Source organism: Peromyscus californicus, unplaced genomic scaffold (assembly GCF_007827085.1).
Source record: "Peromyscus californicus insignis strain IS unplaced genomic scaffold, ASM782708v3 Scaffold_11__1_contigs__length_118956290, whole genome shotgun sequence".
NCBI lineage: Eukaryota > Metazoa > Chordata > Mammalia > Rodentia > Cricetidae > Peromyscus > Peromyscus californicus.
The window spans coordinates 53,098,443-53,117,520 of record NW_026294402.1 but is presented as its reverse complement, the minus strand read 5'-3'; the positions used below and the strand labels follow the sequence as shown (position 1 = coordinate 53,117,520).

The following is a 19,078-nucleotide window of genomic DNA, read 5'->3' as shown; positions in this document are numbered from 1 at the left end:
CTTTCCAAATCCTGCTCTTCGTTGTAACTCACCTCTTCCTCATAAAAGCCTTCCTTTATGTATTCCCAAATGTTAATGCCTTATTATCTGCTGGGTACCAGTAATAGAAATGGAATGGGCTTCTGGTCTTTAGCTATAGTTTATTGGGAGAAACAACTACAAAACAAGCAATCAAAAATGGAATGCTTCACCGGGCGGTGGTGGCTCACGCCTTTAATCCCAGCACTCGGGAGGCAGAGCCAGGCGGATCTCTGTGAGTTCGAGGCCAGCCTGGGCTACCAAGTGAGTTCCAGGAGAGGCGCAAAGCTACACAGAGAAACCCTGTCTCGAAAAACCAAAAAAAAAAAAAAAAAAAAAAAAAGGAATGCTTCACCGGGCGGTGGTGGCGCATGCCTTTAATCCCAGCACTAAGGAAGCAGAGGCAGGCAGATCTCTGAGAGTTCGAGGCCAGGCTGGTCTACAAAGCGAGTTCCAGGAAAGGCGCAAAGCTACACAGAGAAACCCTGTCTCGAAAAACCAAAAAAGAATGCTTCACCAAGCACAATTTATATTGAAATACAGAACCATCAATAAAAATTTGCTCTTCTGGAGGCTACACACAAAGGGGTGGGGTGTTTCACAAGTCTTTCTGAGCTTCTCTGAAGATCTGATTTAAGTAGCATGCCTTTCAGGAAGTCAACACACAAAGAGGTTCAAGCATAGTTTTCTTTTAAAAAGACAAACAACCAAACCTACCAAGAGAACATTTATCTACTAAGATCCAGCTTTTTTAAAAGAAAAAAAAAATCATGCTCTTTTCTAGCTCTGCTAGGCATTCTGCAGTGTTTTAATATGCCGAACTTGTTTCCACCTCAAAATCTCCATACAATGCTCCTGGCTCCTGCACTGCTCTTCCTATCCCCTGGCATACTTTTCTGTCAGGTCTGGGCTCACATCTCACTTTCACCTCATCTAAATGTCCTCCTCCTCCATTAACTATCACATTGGTTCTTCCCAGCACTTACCACAAAGCATAATCATGTATTTATGATATCACTTGATTGATATTCACAACAGAACAAGTTTTATGTAGACACTGTTTAACTGGTACACAGTTCTACACTCAGCCCTCACCTGGTACTCATACTGTTTAAAAGAAAAGAATAAACAAGTGAATAAACGAACAAATACAGTCAGAGCAAACAACTGTATGTGGACCCAGAACAAGTTAAGAAATTACTGTAAGAACCATGTGTGGCCAGGATATTAGTTCCCTTCAAGTCTCACAGCTGATGCCAACCTCACACAGACCAGAGACAGAGAGACTAATTGCAGCAAACAAAAACAAAAAACTCAGCTACCCCCAGATTAGAGGATAAATGCTACTACAGGGCTAGATCCATATTCTTAAAGGATAATCAAACCTCCTCTGCAGAAATTAATGTTTAATAAAAGCTCCTATTCATAACTACTTACTGGCCCAATGAATTTACCCATCTTATTGTTCATTACAAAAAAAGAAACACAAGTTAAGAAACCACAGATACGAACTGACTCAGCATATCTATGTCGGCACAATATTCTAAAAGGAGCAGTCAAGACGTCTTCTCAACTTGACACAAATATCCCACCTTGAATCTATGCTCTCAAAATACATACATATCAGCTGTTCTTAAGTATTCTAGGAATGAGCAACAGCCTATCTTCAGGGTTTGGCTGACTCTAAGTTCCACAAAGAAAACCTAGGAAAAAAAGACTCCCAAGCTCAAGGGCATGCCTTTGTGTGTACAATCTCCCAAAACCATTCCCTTGAACTAACTATTGGGAAGGAAATTGAAGCAAACAGACAATGTTCCCTACAGGGTAGGTAGGCAGAACAGTCTTCTAAAGCTGATTCAATGGCTGACTTCCTGAGTAGCCCAAGAATATCTAAGCTGTTAATCCATAACCCAGAGACTATCAAGTGCACTGAGGCAGACAGGAGCAGAGGCAAAGAGACAGCTGATAAAGTCAAGCAGAAACTTCATTTACTTACAGCTAACAGCTCTGTGGGCAAGACAAAACCCAGGGAAAGATTAGTGGATACCTGCTTCCTCGAAAGAGGTATGGAATAAATACCACCTAAGAGCTCCACCTGGTTAACACTTTCCAAGCTATGAAAATTCAGTCAAGACTAAATTCTCAATTAGCATCAGAAGAAACCACAGTGAAGACAGAGCAAGTTGCCACTAACTGTATGGTACAGGTTGGGAGGAAAGTACTTAAAAAACAATTCAAAGTAGATGTGAAATCGCACATTGGTACAAATATAATGTAATATTTGACCATAAAGGCAACCAAGACCTGCTACTCTCTGAGCCTTAGTTTCCTCATCTGAAAACAGGATGAGGACCTACAAACTCATGTAGACCAATTAAGTAAGGGCCTGAAAATCTAAGTGATGTGGAAATACTGCAGAATGTCTTTGCTGCTAATTCCACAGGCTTTCCTGGTCTCCCTTCAGCACTATTTCTTGATATTGTGTCATCCTGCCAAGCGGGATGAGCTGATCCTTTTCCAGATCTCTTTGCAAACAAACTTTTCTGAAAGATGGGTTGCCAAGTGTTCTCAGCACTCTAAAAGGCACCAAATCACTGGGGTTCCAGGTAACTAAGACCAGCAATACCCTTTATTCAGAGGGTATTTCTAGGCTACCAACCTCACCCCAGATCACTAAAGACCACTGTATCCACTGGTCCTGATTAGATTATGGTGATGTTACTCCTAGAAGACAATTCATTAGGACACCTATTCATAGGAAAAATCCCTTGTGCCAAGAGTCAAGTTTCAAAGCTAACTTTACTTTGCTTCTGACTACTGAAGTAAGTCAAGAGCCTGTATTCTAACTGTAACTCAACTGTTAACTAATATTGACTCCTTGAGCAAATAACTCCCTGTTGTTCTCAGTTTCTGTTTCTTAATTATCCCAGTGAGAGGACCATCTATGGCTCTAAACATGACTGCCCACTAGAGTCATTTAGAAATCTCTGACAGATTTCTGGGCCTTGCCTCAGATACACCAGACTAGACCATCTAAGAGGGCCAAGGCTGAGTGCAGAGGTACATGCCTTTGATTGCAGGTCTCAGAAGTACTAGGTGGCACAGGCAGGAGGACCTCTGTGAGTTGGAGGCCAGCCTGTACATAGAGAATACCAGGACAACCAGGACTACAAAAAGAGACCTTGCCTCAAAAATGATAGATAGATAGATAGATAGATAGATAGATAGATAGATAGATAGATAGATAGATAGATAGATAGATAGATATAGATAGATAGACAGACAAAATTAGAAAATTAGAAGAGTTCAGTTCACTGAAATGAATGAGATCATACTAAATTTTTTTATAGAAACATTCTCAAATTTGTCTTTTCAACATGTACATATAAAATTTCTAATGAGGCTAAGACACATAAGAAAGGCCTTTAGAGAAGCATGAAAACACACATCACTACAAAGGTAAAGGTCCAGATTAGAAACCAGTTCAACTCACTGTACAAAAAAAATCCACAATGTGTGTCTCTGTCTCTACCCCACCCCACCTCCTTTTTTGTTGGGTTTTGTTTTGGTTTTTTGTTTGTTTATTTGTTTTGTTTTGAGACAGGGTCTCTCTACATAGTTCTGGCAGTCCTGAAACTCACTATGTAAATGAGGCTGACTTTGAACTCACAAAGATCTGCATACCTCTGCCTCTCAAGTGCTAGGATCACATCCACCACACCCAATGTATTTTTCTCTCTCTCTCTCTTACTTTTTTGTTTTGGTTTTTTTTGTTGTTGTTTTTTTGTTTGTTTGTTTGTTTTTCTGAGACAGGGTTTCCACTGTGTAGTTTTGGTGCCTGTCCTGGATCTCACTCTGTAGACCAGGCTGGCCTCGAACTCACAGAGATCTACCTGGCTCTGCCTCCCAAGTGCTGCTGGGATTAAAGGTGTGCGCCACCACCGCCCGGCCATATCTCTTTTTAAAAAACATTTATTTGTTTAGTGTATACACACACACATGCACACACAAGACAACTTGCCAGAGTTGGTTCTTCCTTCCACCATGTGGACTTCAGACTAAACTTAGGTTATCAGGCCTGGTGGCAAGCACCCTTAACTGCTGAGCCATCTCACCAAGCTCCACAATGTATCTTTTAAGTAGCATTTTCATACTCATAATTACATCACATAAATGTAAATTGCTAATAATTAAGGTTTATGAACAAGTAATCTTATCCATACTCTCTCCCTTGTTCCCAAGAATGTTAGTCCCTCTCACCTGTATTCCATGTTGCTGGCATTCTTACGAGTGGCAGTGAGTTCTACCCCATTCTTTGTCCAGTAGCTGTGCATAAGGGTGTGAGAGCTGGAGGTGAGGTTACACTGTAGGGTAACAGGAAGGAGGCTGTCTCGAATAATGACCTCTTCACTGGTGACAATTCTTGGCTCTGTAATTAGAGTACACAATGACAGAGTGCCATAGCTTTCCATTGTTTGCAGCCCTGGCCTGAGACTTGGATGGGGTAGGACGGGGAGACTAGAAAAAGAGGGCAGGCAGACAGGACTACATTAGGACTTTCACTTTACCACTTTGGAGGAAGTTAAAAAAGGAAAAACAATGATCATAAGCAAATGACCACTAGCGCAGACAACAGCCTGAAGACCAGTTGGCCTAGACGTGAAAGAATGAGAGTATTACATGTGCTTGCACTGTCAACAATTCACTTACAGTTCTGAATACCACAATTTTATGAATTTTAAGAACCACCAGCCAATTCAGCATCTATAAGAAAATGGAGCTCTACCTTGCAGTTCTGAATGCAAAGGCAGTATGTCAGACTCCTTACGGAGCCACTGGCCTAGGAACAGCAACATATAATACATGTATGATTGTTCCCACATTGGAATCTGTTTACCTAGAGCAAACCAACCATGGCCTTCATATAGAAAGGGTACTAGATTTAAAAGTAAACTTCCCATTGTAAGTCTCTCGCACTCTTTCAAATTCTGAAGGTAACTTCTTAAAGAACCACTGACTCTTTCTCCAGCCCACATTTATTCCCAAAACAACCTTCTCAGAATTGCACTTTAACACACACTCACTACAAGACAACACGATTATACTGGAGTGTAATATGTCTTGGCATATGGGCTCCTAGAAACTTAGAACTACAAGCCCTTAGACTTTACCCTTCTCTCCTATGGGCTAGAGAAGTGAAATGACTTGTACAAGGCCCTAATTACTATCAGTGGCAAAAGTGTCCCTATAAAATGCATCTGACTGAGTGTCCTTATCCTGTCCCCTACTCCCAACACCTCCTAGCCCCCAAAAACCTTCACCTTAACACAGGGTAAAGACTTTTTTCTTTATGGTTCTATTCTGGGCTTGGGTAACTTAAGATAGCACTTGGTCTACAAAAATAACCTACAATTAGATAAATAGAACCCATTAAGCAGAAAATTGATAAATCACATCGAATCATTTCTGGAAGATTTATCTTGAAAAACTTTGAAATTTTCATTTCCATATTATAGTCAGGACTATGTTGCATGTGTGTTTTATCTTTTCCCAGGTTTCTTTTCCCCCCTACTTTGGATCAAACGTTTTCTTTCAGGTGAAGTCTCAACCAATCACCTTTCCCCATTCACATTAAGAGGTATTTGCCTCCTCCCCACACCCCTTCTCAAACACCCATGGCTGATTTCCCACTTCCCTGTATCTGGCTACTTCTAGTATATATTTCCACAGCAGCTCACCTCATCATTTTATAAAGAATGGTTCTAAGTCTTGAGGATAGAACTACCTCCCTCTTCTGAAACTGCTTCTTTTTCTAGTTCAGAGGAGGGAAGAGGATGGAGAAGTCACAAGATACTTGGAAAATGTAATGCCTTAATGACTTCCTAACCCATGTAACTTCTGCATTATACTAACTTATAATATTAGTATCTTGATAATCTTATGATAAAGTAAATCTTGAAATTGCCTCAATTAACAAACTGATTCTAACTTATTTCCAATTCTGACAACAGGATAATGGTTATCTTCCATTCAGTACTGGTCCTATTCAGTAACACCAAACGGTCTCTATATACAAATAATGGAGGCATAGCAGCCACTAAGACAAAAGCAGATGCATGTAAACACGTTAGCGCAGTGGTGTCCCGTGGTTTCCAGACACACTGGACAGAAGCCAATTCCCTGGGCTTTAGTAAGTCTAGCAGAATAGCTGCAAATCCTGCAATGGAAGGCGCACATACACCATCAGCAGAAAGCATCACAATTCCAAGAAAAATTAAAACCAAGCAAAAACAGAAGAGAAAAGGATAGAACCAGTACTCCACAGAAGAGAAATTTAAAAAAAAAAATGTATCAAAAACAACATTAAACCCAAACACACTTTCAAGTTTTCACTCAATTTTTATTGTCCAATTTCATTTTCTGTCCCACTTGGGAATCATCTCCCAGTTCTTCCTCTCAGATGCACTGAGAAAGGGCGAACTCGGAGGAGAAGGAGGCCAAGAGTTCCCAGATGTTTATATACAAGGAGGCAAAGTAAATGCTACTCTTACCTGTGACGGTGCAAATGGCCACTCCAGCTCAGGGAGATTAAGAAGGTGAGGAAAGCAATCTGGTAGACTTTCTGCCAAGAAATCTTAGAAGGCAAAAGAAAGTACTTTTTCCCTTAAATGTTAAGGATCCAGGAGAGAGTCAGCTGGGAGCAAGTTGATTAGCTTTAAATATGATTCTGTATCAGAGGAGGACTGTAGGTGGGATGACCTGACTCCTATGATTACTGAGTTCCTTGGCTGCAGTACTCCATTTGTATTCTACACCAGGATGAAGGTGAGACATTTAGCTCTGTGGCCCAGTGCTACCCAGTGAAAAGTCCAAGAGAGATGAACATTTAGAATTCAAATATTTTTACCTATCACTGACTCCTATTTAGAAGCATCAGGTAGTAGGACCCTTACCCTGGCCACCATGTATATGTAAAGAACATATTATGGCAAAGAAAGCCTAAAAACTGGACCCATTTCTCTTCTGGTTTACATTATTTAAAGACCTTTGAGAAAAGTACTGCTGGTATATCATTCTTAGAAGATTCCAACCTCCCTGTGGAGGCAATGTTTCTAGGGAGGCCTAAGATCACAAAACAATTCAATTAAAGTTAAACTCAGGATGTTACAGCTAACTTGTGTTAACCAACTGATGTGGATATCCAGGGAGAGACTAACTAGGCAGGCTGTGGCTCAAGTATATGCAGACACCCATAAGTTAATGAACTTATTTCTAAGTAAACTGGGGAAGTACTATATGTTCTTAGGAACTGATACATAGGTAACCCCAAAGCCCTATTTTTATACTCTCTAGGCATGGTCTTTTTAGCTACAAGTTAAAGTTCTTGGAAGTAAAACTACCAAATGCCCAGTCTATGACTATAAACTTCTACAGACCTTTGTGGCCATTTGGATTAATTCTGCTTTTTGTTTAAGGAAAGGAGCAAGGGGGCAGGAGAAGGAGGCATGCAAGGAGGAAAAATTTGTTTTAAAAAAAAAAGAAGAAGAAGAAAGAAAAATTGCTGGGTTAATAGTCCCCATTTTCACATAGACAGGTTTTCTTTTCCCCTTCACAGAAGCAGGTTCTCTGATTCAGCAGTGGCAACTGCAACAGCCTCTCCTGTCTCCCTTTCACACCCCTCCCCCAGTTTTTCAAGTGGATACAAAACGGACACTAATTTGCTATTTTTCCATTATAAGTATAAAGATTCAGGGACCCTCTCCTATTGCTGCATTGCCACCAAATTTCTCACACACAAAAAAAAGTCTATTTTACTACTTAAACTTCATTCTCCCTAAATCAGTCACTTCTTCATGCTAAAAATGGCTACAGGTCTCTCACTGAGTCATTCAAGATCATATAACAGTATGAGGCCCCTCCATTAAATTGAGAATGCCCCTCAGTCATAAATAAGTCCAATGCAGGACTAGAACCCTTCCTGGTGAGAACACTGATTTTGTGGTGGGCTCTCTGTTTCCTACCATGCAGGTTTCAGAAAGAGAACTGGCCACCCAAACCTAACTTTTACAACAAAGGACTCAAGAGGACTGGGGTTGGAATTTAACAGCTTTCTTTTTTGAAGACAAATAAAGAGGCAGTGTGAATGGTGTCCAAACTATCTTGGGGTTTATCATCCACCACGATAAGGAACTTTGTGCAAACATCAGAGTCAAGCTGTCTGTGAACAGGGATCAAATGCAATTCCAACTTTAAAGACAGCATAATAGTTTTAAAAACAATATAATTTGCAGCTTCAGACCACTTAGCTCCTGATAGCAAGAGCAAGGGAGAGAATCTCAGGCAGCTACTTTTAAGAAAACAGTCTCAGTAAGAACTGTGCTGTTGCATTGGAGGTCTGCTGTCAGAGAAGCACATGCCACTGCTTTAGAAAAGAAAAAGAGCTGGAGCTATGGAATATCCAAGCTTACATGCCACCCAACAAAACACACACCACCACGCTGCACCATAGCAACATTCCCACCAACAGAACAGGATAACACCAAGTCACAGAGAGGGAAAAGGCTGGGCAGACACAAACTTAAAACCAGAGGTGAAGGCAGCTAGCTATTCAGAAAACTTCCAACAGATGACCAGGGGAAATAAAAGTAGTTAGAGTGGGGAGAGAAACAAAAATAGAAAGGCACCAGAGAAGCAATCAGCAAAAGGAGAGCAGGAAACCTACTACAAAATTAAGGAGGAGGGAAAGAAACAGTTTCAACACTACCCTCATTCGACTGCCTGGCATTTGTGCTTCTAAAAAATTTTTGCTTCCCCAGTTCTCCCTCCCCACCTCTTCCCAGCGCAGCTGACTTTGGACAGTCATGGATTTCCTCAAGTTCTTTGTTCCTGAGGAGAAAGACACAGAGAAGGGTTGGGGGATAAGGAAAGTAGAAAGGACGGCAAATTAAAAAAAAAAAAATTGCCACAAATGTTTTCATACACTACAACCAGAAGGGTCGTGGATTTGAAAAAACGAAGACAAGGGGTGGGGTTAGCGATCATACTGGGGTAGGGGGAACGGAAGCAGAAGGGAAGGGTCATTGGGCCACCTCTAAAGACTACAGTACTACTACTGTAGGGTGCTGGACTCACTCTGAAGGACGCTTATGGTGGCCTGGGCTCGAATCCATGTTATGGAAGGGTTTTGCCTCAAGTCATTCCTCTTGGGGTCGTTGCTGGCCCTGCACTCGTAAGTCCCAGAGTCCTCCAAGGTGAGCCGGGTTATTCTCAGCACACTCACGCCGTTTGACCCGTAGGCGGTGTTTACGGTGACACGGCGCTTCCGAGCACCGTCCCACAGCTGTCTGAAAGACTCTGCCCGGTTGACTTCTGCGTACCACCACTGGATCTCTGGCGTGGGGCTCCCGACCACGTCACAGTACAGCTCAAAGGCGTCCCCCGTGAGCTTAGTTTCTGACATGGGCGACTTGACAAACCCAGCTAGAGGGAGGGGGAGCAGGAATGCAGTGACAGGCCAACCAGAAAAAAAAAAACAAAAGAATCAACAGGTGTTAATAATTTAAAGGAAAGAAAAGAAAAGAAAAAAAGCAAATGAGTTGCAGAGAACAAAAAAAGGATTCATTTTTAAACTATAAAGAGACAGTAATAGCAATTCATACAAGCTTTTAGAAGAAGAACCACCCTGGGAAGCTTATGAAGCGAAGGCAGGCCAATTACAAGCTGGGGCAGCCCAGGTGCTGGCCAGGCAGAAGCAAGCCCACTGGAAAGCATTTTAGCAATGGGCCCAGCTGGTAGGAATGAGAAAGCCTTGGGTCTTGGAAAGAGCATCCTTCCAACAGCACAAAACCATTACCTTTCCAAACTCAGGCAAATGATGGAAGATAACAGGAAGTGGCAATGGGTTTTTATGCCAAGTCAGGATCTTTTTTGAATGGGTAAACATTTCATTAGAGATGCAGTATCTTTCCTAAGCCTCAACAAGATGTAGTAACTCATCTACTGGTACCTTCTCTTGTTATTCAGAGTCCAAATTTCAGCTGAAGGGCAGCAAAATTCTCACATGCAGGGTACTATCCTTAGTTTAGTCTTTTCCCATCTCCTAATCTTCCCTGGGCCCATAGCAAACAAACAGCCTAGCTGTCTATGCCAACCTATCTGAATACAGACCCTCAGGAACAGAAAAATAAGGCACAGTCTGTACTTCACACCAAAGTGAGAACTATTGAGCTCAGCCCAGGAGCTGAACCAACACTAACAGCAACCCAATCAATGCCAGTGAGAAGAGGGACAATGCTCTTCATGATCCTATAAATTCTACTAGTAAATCTCCTCAACAGCCAGTCTTTGAAATAACTGTGGTTCTTGATAGGTTCTCTCTAAAGGGTATTTGGTTGCTAGCAGTCAATACAAAAGGATGAGAATTGACATTGATGAACTATACTGTAAGGGTGAAGGTTATGCCTCAACTTGCATTCGAGGGCACTGCTCAGAACTAAAGCTCATGCCTACTTATGTCTACCTGCCCATAACTTGTTGTCTATAAGGCAAGGTAGTAGTGGCAGAAAGAGTTGGGGTTTTGTTTGTTTGATTGTTTTAATCATTATCATCACCCAGGCTTATTTTAAAACCTGGAGTAGAGCCTATAGTGGGAAAGACACCACAGTGCAACCATCCACTCACTCTTTCACTCCCCAAATTTATTCAAATTTCTACCAATTAGGCAACGCCCTAAAGTGTAAGTCAAGAATTTAGAGGAGGACAGTCTGAGTAGCTTGGCTCATGAGCTAAGCATGCTCACCTGCAGTGAACAGATTACCAGGTCAGAATTGCCAATACTAAAGAACACTCCGGAGGACAGAGAGAACAAAAATGCAAGTTTTTCTATAGTCTAGGTACCAAGGATGTAATTAGTTACCTGAAACTGAAGGTTAGTAAATAGAAATAGTACTGTTTATAGCCACAGCAGTATCTGCCTGTGGAAACAAATCCCATTCTGTAGATCTATAAGGAGGTTGCTGACTGTCGCATTCAAGTACAGGTCAAGACCTCCAAATTCATTCTGGCCTATCAACTAGCTTTCAGAGTGAATAGTAAAGAAATACAGTAATTAACAGGTTTATACTAAATGTTGTACTTTGAATATGGCTATTTGAAACTTCCCCTTTGGATCTAGAATTTATTCCTTGTAAGAAACTATCTAATACAAGCCCCAACAGGTCAAACAAATGTCAATCTCAGACACAGAAGTTGTTTAATAAACATAGAAAAGAGCCCCAAAGGTCCTGTATAGAGCTGAGCTTGCTGCTAGATCTAAAGGGTCATGTCTCAGTCAGCCTCATAAACTGTTACCAATGTCAAAAAGTCAATGCCTACAAATAGAAGGGGAGAGGTTCAGGAAGCTGGGTTTTACTATTAGTGTCATCACCAGTGAAAACTACCTATCAGTAAGTTCTTAAAACACTGTGAAGATTTTTTTAATCATATTCTTGACCACTTAATAGAAATCACATCTTACTCTGACACTGTCCACGAAAGTGGGGTTCTTATATCCCTCAGATGCTGTAATTAAGTACTTGACAATATCCTAGAAACTATTAGTAGACTTGCATATTTTCTACTTTCTTCTGAACAGCACAAAGCTTTTAAAGTTAAACTTGTTTACCAATCTGTTGACCAAGCTAATATAAAAAGGATGATCCAAATCAATACAATCCATGAAACTCCAGTGCAACCCCAAATCTCAATATTACACAATTCAAAAGTATTGAGAAAAGGATGTAAACATGATTCCCACTGCACAAAACAAAGCAAATTACTCAGGCTGGTCCTGCTACCCCAGGCAAGATTTCCTACCAAGAAGGAAAAAATGATGATCTAATTCAGTTCAAATGCCTACCTGTAGGTCAGGCTTAGACCAGGCTTGGTGGCACATGTCCTTGATCTCAACACTCAGAAGGCAGAGGCAGGCAGATCTTTCAGTTCAAGGCCAACCTGGTCTACAGAACGAGTTCCAGGACAGCCAGGGCTACACAGAGAAATTCCATCTCAGAAAAAAAACAAAAAAGCCTACATGTATCAGTCATATCAAGCCCAAGTCAAATTTATTATTTGAACTGGTAAATCATAAGATGCAAATTTTTAAAAACAAAATAGAAGGCGCTGGAGATATGTTCAGTGGTTAAGAGCACGTGTTGCTCCTGCAGAGGACCTGGGTTTGGTTCCTATAACCAAATGGGTCTAGTTTCACAGACTCCAGGGAAATCAGACTTCCTCTTCTGGCTTTATCAGGAACTGCACACTCATATTGTATGTCCACTGGTGTTTTGCCTGCATGTATGTCTGTATGAGGGTGTTAATAATCCTGGGACTGGAGTTACAGACAGGTGTGAGCTGCCATGTGGGTGCTGGGAATTGAACCCAGTCATCTGGAAGAACAGTCAGTGTTCTCAACTGCTGAGCTATCTCTCCAGCCTTCCTTCCTCCCCCCTCTCCTCCCACCCCCCCCCCCATACGTACCTCTTTTTTAATGTCCCACTGCATCCACTTTGAGCTGCCTATGGATGTGAGACCATCTACTGGAGTGTGGTCCAGCTAACAAGGGACCATACTCTTAAAACAAATAAACAAAAAACCAAGGCGTTTTCTGTCCTCCAGAAGCCATTAACTTTCAATAACTCCTTGGTCAGGGATGGAGGCTCATGAGGTCCTCCCTGATCTAAGGAAACATTTTCTAAGTATGTGTTAGATTTCAGGCACTCTGTCTACATTATTCCCAATACTGCCTTTTGTTTGTTTTTTGGAGACAGGGTTTCTCTGTATAGCCCTAGGTGTCCTGGTACTCACTCTGTAGACTGCTGGCCTCAAACTAAGAGATCCGCCTGCCTCTGACTCCTGAGTGCTGGTATTAAATGTCTTGCACCACCACACCAGCTCTCCTACTTTATAAAATAGTTATTGTTGAAACCCTTAAAGATAGAACTATGGTCCAAAAATGTTAAGTGTTACAAGCTGGGGATGTAGCTCAGTGTTAAGAGTGCTTGCCTAACATACACAAGCCCTTGCTTGGGTCTGAATCTCTTGCGCTGCAAGAGCGGGGAAAGGCTATTTTGCCCATTATCATGAGAGTCTAGCACAGAACCAGTCCAAAGCCAAAGCATAATCTCTTAACACTGTCCACAACTGCAGTCATTGTGTCTTACAAGGCTAGACAAGTGTCTGTAATTATTAAAAGTAAATTAATGATATACTTTATCATTTAATTTAGTAATTAATTGGTTAATTCTTAGACACAAACCACTATATATCCTCCACTTTAGTGGCTAAGCCTGAGTTTACCTGGAACTAAAGTGTCTTTAATTCTTACTCTGAGGCTCCTTCCCACAAACTATACTGTCTCTACAGAAACTATGAGACTCCTTGATAGCTGAACCCTTATCAAAAAAAGCCATGTAAATATTTCCCCTCCAAAGAGAGGAAAAGAAAGAAGAACTTCTCTATACAGCACCAGGAAATAAATCACAATTAGCAAGGGAAGGTTATTAGCAATCATCCACCTCATTATCTACCCAAAATTAGCTCCAATTCAGAAGAACCAGCTTTCAGAAGCAGCTCAGAACCTGACTCACTGCCCTGCCTTTCATCACCAAGGGCTTTTAAACAAACTGTGCCCTCAACATGAAAGTATACAACAGCTTGAAGTTGGGGACCTCCAGAAGCACTTATCTGAACAATGACACAGGGCTTTGGGAATGGAGGGAGGGAACAGAAGCTGGTGTTAAAGAGGTGAAAATGGAGGCAGCAAACCCCAGAAGAGTGTAATGAAAATCTGCAGAGCTGAGGTTGGGGGTGGGAAGCACAGATGACAGCTGGGGCGAGCAGCAGGGAAAAAGAGGAGCACTGGGTTCAGGAAAACCTGGGTGTGTAGATATAAACAGAGTGCAAAATAGAAAGGGAACACAGAAGAGCCACGGTGAACTCATCAAGAAAACTATCTCCACATACACCTTAAAAAAGAGGAAGGAATTTTTACCATCAAATTCTTACTTGCCTTCAAGGCAACCACAGTAACAGGTAACATTCATTAACTTCTCTCCCTCAGCTGACTGCTGCCAAGGTCAGGCCTTTAAATCTTACCTACACTTGCCACTTGCTTTATAAAGAAAGAAAGAAGGGAGGGGAGGGAAGAAAAAAGGGAAAGGGGGAAAAAGGGAAGGGGGAAGGGGAGAAAAGGGAAGGGGAGAAGGGGGAAGGGAAAAAGAAAGGAAAAAGGAAAAAGGGAAAGGGAAAGGAAAGGAAAGGAAATAGCTGTTCCCTTCAAGCCCCTCTACCATAGATTCCTGTGGGTGGCTCATGCTGTCTCTCCTTCATATCTCAAAATAAAAAGAAATGATAGCAAAAGATTCAAGAAATTGTGTCTGTTCTTTCTCTCTCACATACATACACAAATTCAAATCACCTACCTCAAAAATACTGAGCAAGGCCTACTGATAGCTCAGTGTGGTTACAGGGAATGAGAATCTGCATGAAATTGCTGTAAAAATGTCATAGACTTGAGCCTAGATAGCTTGCCTATCTTTACTGCTAATTAAGCAGACCATGTATCACCACCATTTAACACTAAACTGGTCAAAAGTCCACAGGCACTCATTCCATGTACACCAACCAAGAGTAAAGCAGGCCTGAAGATCTCACAGTAGTAGAAACTGGGCAATCTCATTCTCGGCAGCAGAAGATGTTGGCGAAGGGGGAAGCGCTGGTAAACTCTTGGATTATCCTGATCACTAGCACTAGGCAGAGATGGCAGCCATCACAAAACATTTTCCAAATTCAAGCCTGAGCCTTTCAATCAAGCAAACATGTCAAAGTGTGGGTATTAGAAACATTATAAACCAAAGTCCACCTTTGGTTATGAAATTATACCATCCAAAATAGCAATAGGATTTTGGTTAGCCTAAATTAACTAGCTTCTCTGCTTTGGAAAAACAGGGAAATTTGGCTGATGCCAAAAAAATAAAAAGTCTGCATAGTTTAGTGATTAAATTTAACAAACAGTAAAATCAGAATGCCTGGGTTCACATAAGATCCTGTTACTAACTGTCTTACCTTAGGCAAGTGGCCTAACCTCTCTGAGCTTCATCTGCTTAATCTGTAAAAAGGAGTTAATAATAGCGATTTCCTTAGAGGGTTATTGTGAGGATTAAAGAAAACAACACAGCTTACAACAGCACATGGCACTACTAAGCACTCAATAATGTTACCTATTATTGTGTGTCTCCAAAGAAATAAATGCTGAACAGACCACATACAGCAACCTTTGCATTGCTTTACAACAGTCTGGGAAACAGAACTTTACACATACAACAAATTTAACTTAGAATCCAACTTTAAAAAAAAATTAACTGTAACTTTTCAAATAAAATGAGGACCACTGTGGCGATGTTAACAGAACAATGTAAAGTAAGGGAATTCTTCAGTCCTTCCTCTTCTTAGAGCAAACTAGACTTGATAGAGTGGTAACTAACAACAGATACACATATGTTGACACAAGTAACTGGCAGCTGCTAAAAGTTGTAAGCCACTGAACCTGAGAGATTATGAATCCAATAAGAGTAGAGTTAGGGGGCTGGAGAGATGGCTCAGCGGCTGGCGGTACTGACTGCCTTCCAGAGGACCTGGGTTTAATTCCCAGCACCCACATGGCAGCTCACAACGGTCTAACTCCAGTTCCAGGGCATCCAATACCCTCAACACCAATGTACATAAATAAAATATTTTTTTAAATATTTAAGAATAGAGTTAGTACAACATTCTAGTTCAGTTCAAACTACAAATAAAACCCTGTCTCAAAAACACAGATAACAAAAAGAGAGACAGTATATATTCTCCTTATGAAAGTAGATATTCTCCATAAAGAAAGAGCAGGCCTATTTTTAGAAACAGACCTCCACCCCCACTCTCTGTGAGAGAGTGAGTGAGAGAGAGAGAGAGAGAGAGAGAGAGAGAGAGAGAGAGAGAGAGAGAGAGAGAGAGCGTGCGAGCGCTGTGCGCTCACGTGTTCCCTCTCTCTCTTTCTCCACTGGGCACATGCAGAAGCATGCTGAAGGCCATGTGCCATGTGTAGGTCAGAGGACAGGTTGTATTAGTTCTGTCCTATGATGCAGGTCCCAGGTATCAAACTCAGGTAATCAGACCTGGAAGCAAGTATCTTTACCTACTGAGCCATCTCACCAACTCAGAACAAGGCCTATTCATTACAAGTTTGGCTTAACAATTGAGATACAGAAAAACACTGAATACTGGTTAGGCCAAACTGTAAATTCACAAAAACTCGAGATAAAACCAGATTTGATTTATTCAGATCAAATTAGTTTAACTTCGGCGTGAAAAATGTGACACTCTAAGTTAGCGTCTCCACAACTTAAATCCTCTTCACTTACAACAGTTTCTTCAAAAGGAATGATGCTATGAAGATCATGTAACATGTGTGGAACAGTTCTGTGAAACTGTAAAGACATTCCACATCTTAAATAACTCCAGGAAAGACCCAAAGAGGAAAAAAAGCACTTGAGATAGTGATCTTCAACAAGCATTCTTATTTCAGTTTTGCTATTAATTCCCACTGACAGAGCAAACAAACAATAATCTTCTGAGCTCTGTGGGCTTAAAAAAGCCATTGACAAACCAGGCATGTGCAGGCCTTTTATTCAGCACTGAGGAGACAAAGGTAAGCAGATCTAGAAGTCTGAGGCCAGCCTAGTCCACATAATGAGTTCCAGGCCAACCAGAGTAAGACAGTAAGACCCTTTGTCAAAAAGAAAAAAAAAAGTCACTAACAAAAAGAAGTATGACTAAAAGGCCACAGGCTTCTCTCATCTCAGAAAAATATAAGCACACTTCTGTAGTGTTGCAGACCCAAGGCTTAATACCCTGAGTCTACACTGTACAACTGTTAGATAAATGGACATCTAAGAGTCTCTCTATGAAGCCAACAGCTCACCTTATAGGGAAATGGATGGGAGTCTTCCATTTCTTCAATCTCAAATTTCTCATCTGGAAAATGGGAACAATAATTCCTATCTTAACCGTGATGGTAAAGTGAAGTTCACATGAACCATGTATATAAAATACCTGTAACCTGGGAAGCTACAAATATATTATAAAACGGCATATTATACAAACATTCTACTCTATAATCTAAAAAATAGTCCAAACCAGTCAGTCCTAGGTGTTCTGTGGAGCTAATTTTTAAAAAGAAGTTGAAAGAATGTAGTCTTGACTCAGGAGACTCACTCACTGGGAATGGGGAAAACTTATCTAGACTATCTGATTGTGTTGTGTGGAGGATCCTCACTATGTATCCCTGGCTGGCCTAGAGCTTGCTTTATACACCAGGCTGGACTCAAACTCACTCAGAGGTCCACTTGCCTACTGAATGCTAAAATAAAGGCATGCACCAACATGTCCAGCTCTGAATGTTTGTAACCTTTACTCATTGTGCATTTGAGAGTGTGAACACCATGACACGTATATGCTAAAGGACAACTTTCAGTAGTCAGTTCTCTCTCTGGTGATCAAACTTAGGAGATCAGCTTGTGTGGCAAGCATACTTGCTGGGCCATCCCAGTAGCCTGACTATCTCAATTTTTATTTTTCAGTTTTCTAAAAGAGTATTGAAAATCACCAGCACAAAGAATTCCAACATGTTTCAAACCAAAACTGACCAACCTTAAATGAAGTAAGATTGTGAGTAAAAAATAAAAACTTATAATCAATTCTGGCTTGTGGGGCTCGAGAGATAGCTCAGTGGTTAAGTGCACTGAGAGAGAATTTAGCACTGAAGAGCTTAACACTTTCAGAGAGCTCTGTTTCAGTTTTCCAGTGCCCATATGGACGTTTACAATTGTCTGTAACTCCAGTTCCAAAACATCCAATGCCCTCTTCTGGCCTCCATGGACACTAGGCACACATGTGGTACAGACAACTATGAAGGCAAAACACCAATATTCATAAAATGTCTTAAATTATAGACCTTGACACCAAATCTAAGAACAGACTGAAATGGTTTGGGTTTCTTTTTCTTCTTTTTTTCCTAAGACAGGGCCTCTCTATGTAGTTCTGGCTGTCCTGAACTCACTATGTAGACCAGGCTGGCCTTGAATTCATGGAAATCAGCCTGCCCTGGAATCCCAAGTACAGGGATTAAAGGCGTGCTTTACACCTTGCTGAACTGGAAGATTTTAATAACAAAGAAAAGAATCAGAAGCTTGGAGTGACCTCTTACATTTCTCTGATAACTGCAGTTCCAATGGCTACCTTGATATCCAATAGCCTTGGTGTGGGCTCTAAGAGACTGAATGTTCTCCTTAGTAAGTTACCAAAACAGCAAAGACACTTAGTCTAGGCTTTTACAATGTTGAAGTAAACAGTTCCATACACCTTGAGACAAACATTTCTTCTTTAACCCAGAAAGCAAAGACAATGAGATCAAAGGAAGGGAGACCAAATATAAATCAGGTCCTATTTGACTTTGATCTTGGCCTTTTAAAACTAGTAACATGCCGGGCGGTGGTGGCGCACGCCTTTAATCCCAGCACTCGGGAGGCAGAGCCAGGCGGATCTCTGTGAGTTCGAGGCCAGCCTGGGCTACCAAGTGAGTTCCAGGAAAGGCGCAAAGCTACACAGAGAAACCCTGTCTCGAAAAACCAAAAAAAAAAAAAAGCAAAATGAAAATGATATGCTACAAAGGTTGAATATACCAATTTGACAATTTTTTGCATGACTAACATTAAGTCATGCTTCTGATTCTTCTAGGATCATCAATGTACGTCCTTGTAAGATTCACTTTTAGCAAAGAATTCTGCTAAGTCAGTTTAACAAAAAAAATTTACCTATCTTCAGTATCTGCCAACCCTTGATACATGATCAGGCATCCTCTACCAGGCCTCAAGTGAGGTCTGATTACTCTGGTCTGTCTTCAGAATTCTGTTAGAAACTAGGCAAGGTGCACAACTTAATCAGCACTTGCAGAGACAGAGGCATGTGGATCTCTATGAGTTTAAGG

The 19,078-nt window shown here is 41.2% G+C and overlaps 1 protein-coding gene across 2 annotated transcripts in view; it reads right to left on the bottom strand.

Moving 5' to 3' along the window:
* The window catches only part of Nptn (neuroplastin), a 78,238-nt gene that overhangs the window by 26,114 nt on the left and 33,046 nt on the right, over window positions 1-19,078 (bottom strand). For both annotated transcript variants that reach the window (XM_052762207.1, XM_052762216.1), the window contains exons 2-3: window positions 9,151-9,498; window positions 4,279-4,447 (exon numbers count right to left, since the gene is read on the bottom strand). In XM_052762207.1, the coding sequence (XP_052618167.1) occupies window positions 4,279-4,447; window positions 9,151-9,498 (517 nt within the window). The remainder of the gene's footprint in view (window positions 1-4,278; window positions 4,448-9,150; window positions 9,499-19,078) is intronic.